Genomic DNA, 9,381 nt, shown 5'->3' on the forward strand with positions numbered 1-9,381 from the left:
ACTTGAATTCTATGCTTGTTGTGTGCATATAGTTGCACACCCCACTCTCAGGTGAATCGTTTCAGCCCATTACACTGGCCAAAGGTTCATGCAACAGGTTTAATAGACGACGTAATGCAGAGCTGTTGTAAGTGTCATAAATCAAATTAATTGTGTCTCAAACACTCCTTTAAAGGTGCCATGAGTAAAAATTGAGGTAAAAATATCCCAAAAAATGAGCTACACGCATCAAAAGAATGAGAAGAAATAAGGGCGATGATGTCATTAAAAAAATGTCAAGTTATAGTGCTGCAGAGATATCAACCTTAATTAGCATTAGCATTACTAGCCACGGCCCGACAGGTGTCTTAATACCAGTTTCGGCCATGGGAGGCGGTATGCGGGCAACATAACCACCAGCCAACCTGCAATACACGAATAACTCGCACGGCTTGTGAGCGTACTTGAACCTGATGTCAATCGTGTGGAAAGTACAGCCCACTACTTCATTTCAATTCAGTGAAGGATGGCTGAAGCCCTTGGCAAGAGACCCCTACCACCATAGACATGTATAAAGGCTAGATGGCTCAAGGCGGAGTCAGCTGTGTCGTCACTTTGGCGGCCATCTTAGGTCAGGAGACTGCGCTGCTGCTCCCTGCTGCTGTGGACGGAAGGTGAGTGACAAATGCTCGTAACTTGCTGAATTCTTGACGGATTTACAAACGGTTTGGTTTATTACAAACCTTATTAACGTGGCTATGATTTGTGCTGATGCCGATGTTTAAATTGTAGCTTCACGTTTTGAGAAACGCTTAACATTGCAGCGTAGCTGTGTGTTTCATGGCATCCCTGACGTTTATGACACACCAAGCTGTTTGAAAATCGGTTGAAAATTGAGCAAAATATAGTTATTTCAGCACTACATGCACAATAGACTTTAATGTTATAACCATAGACAGTATATAAACTGGACACAGCGACCCCATAGGTTTCAACGGAGAGAAGTGAAGTCAATTAGAAGCGCTCACTTCCTGATCGCAAGGCGAACTGCGCAGGCTCAAACTGAGCTTGACGACGTAGATGTGACGTGAGCAACCTGTAGGTCTTCTAGTAGCTGTGCCGAGAGAAATCTGAATCATTCCCTTCCGAATCTCGCAGAGACGGAGAGCGTGGGTATTTGCTGTCCATGAGCTAGCAACGGGAGCAACTTTATCACTCTCTATGGGCTTCTCCCTTTACTTTATGCCTCCACGTCCTCCCGATTGCTTGCGAGCTTCTCTGCCTGTCCATACGGTAATTTTTCGACTTGTGCGACAGAGTCGCGCGGGTATGACGCAATCGTTAGCCTATTTTTACAAAAACTGCTTCTACGGGGCCATAACGTAAGATACAAGGTAATGGAGCCTTTTATACATTTTCGTGTTTCTTTAGAAATAAACAATGGACAAACGGTGTCTTTAAACGCCTCAGATGTAAAGTTATTCGCTGTCAAAGTGACGCCAAAATGAATGGGAGTCAATGGAATGCTAACAGCAGGTGGGGGTCCGCTAGCCAATGGCGGCGCCCAGGTCGGCTTCAATGTCTTTCGGAACACTGCCCCCCTGGTTATAACTGGACGAGCGGTCCTGTCCTAAAGATGGCCGCCGTGTGACGTCGTCGGGTCCCATTGGCTCTCAGCGCCGGTAAGCCATCTAGCCTTTATACATGTCTATGCCTACCACCACCATCCGCTGCAGGGAAAAACCGCGCTCTGAAGCACAAATCAAATCAGATAAGAAACCGCTCGTCACGGTCCGGGCTCGAAAGCGCGGCGGACGGCGAGTGAACTGCAGCGCACAGCCCTGTTTTACAACGTTCAGCACCCATTCTAACACGCCCGGGATCACTTCCCATGCTTTCGCACGCATAGCTAGGGGCAGAATGGTCTGGTTCGGGACTGCGCGGGTTCGAGAAACTGAAACGGAGGTATCAGTGCGGCGCGCGGGCCCTCGTTGTCTGAATATTGCTGCTCGCTGACGACAGCAGCCGCTGTTTCACATTCAATGACTCGGTCGCTAGGGACGGAGAACAATTTGTGGCGGACCAGCGCAAATAGGGCCCGGGATTACTTTTCACAAGTACATTTTAACATTACCGTACTTTTGGTTGTATTTTGTGAATAGATTACCAGATAATTGAGAAGGAGCAAGATCTTTGATATTACTGTAACTTACTGAAATCGTAGCCAGCTAACGTTAGCTAGGCTATGTTTACTGCATCACTCGGCATGGAGAGGTTGTTGGGTAAAGTAATAATTACAAGAGCTTCTCGGTTATCAGATACAAGCATTCAACGCCCCTGTAGTATAAACATATATAAATATAGGTTATTTGTGTTTGCGCACGTGATATCAGGAAGCAATCTATGTAAGTTAATAACGTTACCTGTGTAACTGTAATACACACATGACGGCGATGCGCAAATCGAGTGTGTGTGAGTGTGAGAGAGAGAGAGAGAGAGAGAGAGAGAGAGAGAGAGAGAGAGAGTGTGTGTGTGTGTGTGTGTGTCACAAATCATTATTGTTTCTTCAACTTATTAAAATATCTTACTTTACTGCAACTATCTGTTTCTGCTTCTTTATCATATTTATAGTGTGTGATTTATAAAATACCTTATATCTTATAGTCTGGTCACTTTATATCTTATATCAGAATATTATATTACTGTTAAGCCTTCTATGAATATTAAAATATGCCGAACCATCATGTGTCCTGTATCATACATGAATGACATTTGCAGAAAAAACCCCGCGTGAAAATCAGTTGGGTATTCAGTGAGGTATGATTAATTAAATGCGCTGACAGCTCATTGCTCCTGCCATACAGATGACACTGAGTGGAGCGGGTGACCGGTCTAAGATGGCGGCCCCACGGCTCGACCGCGCCAGTAGGCAGCAGTAGTGGTCGATAGGGACCACTATCGTGGGGACCACAGTGTTCCCATGTAACCACTGCAGGAAGATGACCATCGTGATGCAAGACTCCAGTACCTTAAAAGAGGCGGGGTCCCCTCTGCTATCCCCCAATCTAGTTCCTCTGCTCAGCGGAGGGCTACTTAGGTTGACACACAGGTGATCTGAGGGTAACACAGTGGGGGCTTTACTGCTGGGTCAGTTGTGGAAGGCACCCCTTTTCTGCCCGAAGCCGCTCTTGCACCTCCTCCACCCTCACTACCCTTGATGGTGGGGCTGCAAGGGGTATGTAGAACGTGCAGTTGCGATGCAGCTTTGCAAGCAATGTGCTGCCACCTGGCGGTGTCGCCCCCGTCTCCCATTCAGGGCCTGTAAGTTCCTGCCAAGGCTTACAGCACCACTGGACAGGCCACCTCCGCCCTGTATAGCCCTCCTGCAAGTTTGCCAGATCAAAGATCTCAAAGATCTGCACGAGGGTAATTCTGAACCAGGGTTGATGCATGGCTGCGGGCTAGCAACAGAACTCGCCCTCTGGGCAACGAAAATCACTGTGCTGTCCCTTGGGCAAATGATTTCCATATGTGTGGTCCAGGAGCACCATCTCTGGCTGAACCTGGCTGTACACGAGGCACTGGAAGGCGCAGCGATTGTGGTGTTTTTCTTAGGGATCCCAATTTGTCAGTCACTGACGTAACGCAGAATGTGACTGACTGATAGGGAACATCTAGGTTACTAATGTAACCCCCATTCCCTGAAGGAGGGAATGGAGACGTTACATCCCCTCGCCTCAATCCCTGTGTCCACCACTAAGCGACCAAGCACTGGCTCGGCTCCTTAGCAAAAACTTAATGAGTGAGTCCTGTACCCTTTCTTATATAGTCATGGCAAGGGGAGTGGTTCGGGATGCAAATCTCACTCACCAATGTCCATTGGCTTGTTTTGTACCACTCGAAGGTGATTGGGCTCTCAGGCTCGATCCCAATTCGTCAGTCACTAACAAAACATCACCATTCCCTCCTTCAGGGAACGGGGGTTACATTAGTAACCTAGACGTTTCTGAGAGATATTTTCACTGGTTGGTGCATGCATGAATTTTCATGATTCCTGTGTTTGGCCGTGTCCATGAGACGAATGGAACTGGATTTTTTATTATTACTTTAAAATGTGTATTATGCTATTATTATTATTTTTATTAAGTTTTCCACAAATTAGTTATCCACTTTTACTTTCTGTTAGTTTCAAAAATGTGTCCATAATTTAAATTGTTTCTTTAGTTGTTTAAGCTGGACTGTGACTCTATTTTCTTCTGGAAACAAACTTTGTTGCATTCTCCAGTTATCCCCGTAAAACTGCTTTGAAACAAAATTTATTGTAAAAGCGCTAAATAAGTAGGCCTAAATGTGACTTGACTTGTAGGCTCACAACCTAAACTAGGCCTTACTTTCAAGACACACTACAAGATTTAAAAAATACAGTTTTATTCACTTCTTTTTTTTTTGACAGTAGCCATATCACGATCTTTATATTTCAACATTAAACTTGTAATTCTTTGTAGAGGGGTACAATAATTTTAAATCATTATTTACACTCCTCCTGCAGTACCTCCTAGACCCACTGGGGGGTTTGGAGTACAGGTTGAAAACTGAAGAATTGAAGAGCACTTAATATTCCTACTACTAGTAGTAGCCTATTAAACGACTCATTTGACTCATATGCCATAAAATTGTTTGCCTATACCCACAATAATGTACTCCTTACATCTTTTAATTGTAAATGTTAAACTTATTTTAAGCTTATAATTAAAAGGATTGCAAGTTTTTTATATTATTTTAATTTCAAAACAATCCTTATTCATTAAGCTCCCTTTCACCTGTTTGATATCACTTGGATATCACTTGCATCATTGGATACAATAAACAACATATATAAGTTAACATGTGCAGCAGGCTGTGATGAACACTGAACTCCCAAAATAAATTCACTGTATTAGCATCACTCATATTTAGCACAAACGCTTTGTAAGATTGTAGTCATCTGTTGTCAATCTGTTCATCGCATTCTAAAGCTCTTTTTTAAATTAAAATCATCTGTTTGTCCCACAGTCCAGGTGCAAAAAGTGGGGTGATCGTGCCTTTGCGGTAGCGGGGCCAAAACTCTGGAACGCTCTGCCCCTGGAATTACGCTCCATCATGGGCCTGCCCCTGTTCAAGGCCGGGCTGAAGCACCATCTCTTTAGATTGGCTTTTGACACCTGATGGACAACTGATTAGCATAATGATTTTATAGATGTGTTGTATTTTATTTTATTTTCTATTGTTTTTGTATTTCACTCTTTTTTTTTTGCCTATACTTTTGTCTCTGTCCAGCGCTTTGATCAACTTTGGTTGTTGTAAAGCGCTTTATAAATAAAAAATTATTGATTGATTGTTTGGAGCCTCATTAATAATAGTATTTTGGGTTTACTCAATATTCATCACAACAACTTTCATAAATATTATCATCAGATTTGTCTACCACACTTTTAGTCTCTGTTATGTTCATGTTGACATAGTCTTCTTCAGAGTCATCCGTGTCCACATTGACATAGTCCTCTTCAGAATGATGAGAGTCTATATTAGTATAGTCCTGATCAGAATCATCATGATCCATGTTTTCATCAAGTTGTGCATTTTCATAATCAGCCTCATCATCATCTTCATTTTTGTTGTCATTGGATTCACCTGCATACATATTAGCTGGACCTAGAGACATTGCAGAGATGAAGGGACAGAATTATTAAAGGAATTGATAATAAAGACAGTGTCGATGGAAATAAAATAAAAAAAGACATCTAATAGTATTTATGAAAGGCTGTTACCTGTTTTAAAAGAGCACTTAAAATGAGTTTCCTTCTTCCTTTGCTTTTGTCTTCTCTTGACCAGGAGGATGATCACGAGGACAGACAGTAAGAGCAGCACAGCTGACACCGCAGCACCAATGAGGGGGAGCAGGGAGGCTGAGACAGACACACGGTTTAGAGTTGAACTTTCAGTACCAGCAGTCCAGATTGTTTTTAGGCAGTTACACATTAATACCTTTGATAGTGATGACCAGCAGTTTAGAGGCAGACGAACGGAAGGAGCACGAGGACAAACTGACTTCATAAACACAGCTGTAGTTTCCTTCATGGGAATAATCTGCCTCAGGAAAGGAGAAGGAGGCAGAGAGATTGACAGCTGACCGACTGCTGGTCATATTTGATTCCCTAAACAGGTAGAAGGAGCCTCCAGGATACTGAGATTCAGTGGAACAGATGATAGTGAAACTGTGGCCCCAGGTGATCACTGGCCCCTGAGGCCCCACGTCAAACCGCCCAATAGGAGCAATGCGGGGCAAGCTGGGCTGATGCAGGTACACTAGAAAACAACAAATTCAAGCAATACACTTCTCAGGAAGATCAGCAGCACAAACTCAAAAATAAGACGTCAACACAGAATTAATTCACTTTCATGCATTTACTCTAATGTAGGCAATGTGACAAGATTAACCACTTACCTACAGTGATCTGAACAGTGTTACTCCGAGGCGACTTTATAGTGGTGTTTTGGTAGGAGTAATTACAGCTGTAGATGCCCTGACGTGAGACGCCTACATTAACAAGGTCGAAAGTCGCACTAGATACATGTTTCTCGGAGGACACAGATGATCCATTTATGAAGAGGTGGAATTCAGCATTAGCATTGCATCTTGATGTAGGTGTTGTGCATCTGAACTGAATGTTTTCTCCAGGAGAAACGACTGCATGTGTGGAGATCAGGGAAAGAGTGGGCTTCTCCAGGTCACCTGCAAAAGAAATATACATCCATTTAAAATTACTTCTTAAGATGTGATGAAAATTGTGAAATACATGAACCTTAATGTGATTTCTGTTAATTTATCCCATAAAAATAAGTTAAGATGCAAAAGATTTGACTTACCTCCTGAACAAACAACACCAGCATCTTCACCATGATTACAGTTGTTACTTCCTAGTCTTCTGTGTGAACATTGTGTGAGGTTTCCTTCACCACCTGAACATCCAACATCATCCAGCCAGATCGATCCTTGGCCTTGACCAAAGGCGGCACGTTGAGGAGCACTGATGGCTGAGCCACACTGTAACTGTCTGCACACCACAGCAGCATCATTCACGTCCCAGTCATCGTCACACACGGTTCCCCACTGGCCTTCATACTGGATCTCCACTCTTCCACAGCATGAATCAGAGCCACTGACCAATCTTATGTCTGGTAGCACAAGTACAATATGATTAAAACCGATGTTGTAAGTATTTGTATGCGTTTGACACCAAACGTGCATAGCCCCGTTGCTTTCTCTCATTTTTTTATACAATTATTATTTGGGGCCAAACACTACAAGCTTATGTTGTTTTTAATTAGTTTGGTACTTTTTTCATCACAAGCAAAACAGCAAATATACAATGCCCTTTTAGATCTGGGTAAAACATATATACTTTTACCCTGTACACAGACGACACCTGCATCTTCTTGATGACCGCAGTCATGTTTTCCAATAGGACGGTGTGGACACTGTGTGAGGGATAATTCACTTCCTGAACATTGCACATCATCTAACCAGATCGAATCACTTCCCTGGCCAAAATAAGCACCAGATTTTGCACTATCAGCTCTTCCACATCCCAAGTGTCTGCACACCACGGCAGCATCTTTAATGTCCCAGGAATCATCGCACACTGTTCCCCACCGGCCATCATGAAGGATCTCAACTCTCCCAGAGCAGTCATTACTACCATTCACAAGCCTGATACTAAATCCACCTAAAAAACCCATTATGATACACACATCTTTTAACATGCTAGACTTGCAGACTAGCCAAAACAGTCATATCTCATGTGATGTAAATAAAAAAAAAAGTAACAAAAGTCTGTTACTTACCAGTTCCAGAAGTTAGAGCACTGGCTGTTGAGATGAAAAACAGTGACATTTAAAAACACTGTTCTTACAATTAGATATTATAATTCACTTTACTGTCATCATCAAGTTTCCAACAATACTTTCAGTCTTTGAAAGACTTGGAAATGTCAAATTGAAATAGTTTACAAGAGCATGATAACAAACACAACGGGGCTGCTGTGAAAGTAAACTAATGACAAGTTTTTCTGCTTGGCTGATGACGCTCCATTTAGCCACTGCTTTTTTCAAGAAAAGAAAAAAATCACAAGAGGGTATTACTGATGTATTTTATGTCATACGTGAAAATATTTTGTGATTGTTTTAACCACAGGCATATTCAAAAAATCTATTGATTTCAGAACGATGGAACCAGAAGTGCTTAAACTAATTTTCTGAGATTTGGCCAACAAAAATACATCATCCTTGCCAAAGATATGTAGGCTATAGGTAGATGCTATATTCGACTGCTTCATACATGTCGCTGAATCCACCATCTTGGAACTGTCAATATTTCATTTCAGTTGCTGTGGTATCTGCATTCAGGTGCGGGAGGTTATAGAAATATATTTCTGTTAGTGCCCGTTTATTTCAATTTATTGAACAGGTAATTTTAAAAGTTATTTAGAGCAGTTGAGTTGTTGGTGAATGTCTTTCAAAATCAATCATCAATCAACTCAAACATAATGATAATCGATGTTTTCAGTTTAAGGTAACTCTTAAAAAATAAGTGAAAACCTCTGAGAGATGATGGAACAACTATAAAAAGATGTAACCTGTTGCTAGACTTTTAAAGTTCATAATCTTTAAGTAGACTGTTTTATTAAGGATGAAAGATTACATTGTGACATGCAGTAGCCTACTATATATATATATATATATTTAAACCCTTATTTAACCAGGGAAATCCTTTGAGAACATGTCTCTTTTGCGAAGGAGCCCTGGCCAAGAAAGCCGCAATAAAAGTTCCACATAGAATACAAAATATAATAAATACAATGAACATACAAGACATAATACGTTAACAATGAATTACAATGAATCGACCAACGAAAAAAAAAAAAAAACTTCTTATAGACTTATCCTAATTTGGGAAGCAGATATATATAATATCTACAAGCCTATATAATTATCACATTTTAATCTGTAATAAAAAAAAGTGCAAGAATTGAAAATAGAATTTACCCAATATCAAAATGAGAAGACAAGGTCTTGCCATTGCAGTCCTTCCGTTGTTTTCGGTTGTTTCAAAGTGCCCATGAAGAGGGTACTTCCTCCTGCTCAAGATAAGTGATAGTTGATAGTGCTTTAAGAACTGAAACTAGAACCTATCGTTCACACCGTGTGTGTGTGTTAGGAACTGATCTGTCCATCAGGAACTACAACTACAACTGTCAATCGATTGTGCCCCTAAATGAGACACACCACAAATAGAAAATAATGAACAAATAATGAAAAAACAAAACAAATAATGTTTATTTAAAGAAAAAAATGCTAACTACA

At 41.4% G+C, this 9,381-nt stretch overlaps 1 protein-coding gene across 1 annotated transcript in view; it reads right to left on the reverse strand.

The window, feature by feature from the left end:
- The window catches only part of LOC307010102 (scavenger receptor cysteine-rich domain-containing protein DMBT1), a 34,239-nt gene extending 25,089 nt beyond the window's left edge, over window positions 1–9,150 (reverse strand). Inside the window, exons 1-8 of the mRNA XM_079634492.1 lie at window positions 9,064–9,150; window positions 7,864–7,887; window positions 7,428–7,745; window positions 6,886–7,194; window positions 6,464–6,751; window positions 6,004–6,324; window positions 5,787–5,924; window positions 5,449–5,670 (exon numbers count right to left, since the gene is read on the reverse strand). Of these exons, the coding sequence (XP_079490618.1) occupies window positions 5,449–5,670; window positions 5,787–5,924; window positions 6,004–6,324; window positions 6,464–6,751; window positions 6,886–7,194; window positions 7,428–7,745; window positions 7,864–7,887; window positions 9,064–9,097 (1,654 nt within the window). The 5' untranslated portion in view covers window positions 9,098–9,150. The remainder of the gene's footprint in view (window positions 1–5,448; window positions 5,671–5,786; window positions 5,925–6,003; window positions 6,325–6,463; window positions 6,752–6,885; window positions 7,195–7,427; window positions 7,746–7,863; window positions 7,888–9,063) is intronic.
- Between the last annotated feature and the right edge of the window lie 231 nt (window positions 9,151–9,381).

This window comes from Phoxinus phoxinus (assembly GCF_949152265.1).
Source record: "Phoxinus phoxinus genome assembly, chromosome: 1".
Classification (NCBI taxonomy): Eukaryota; Metazoa; Chordata; class Actinopteri; order Cypriniformes; family Leuciscidae; genus Phoxinus; species Phoxinus phoxinus.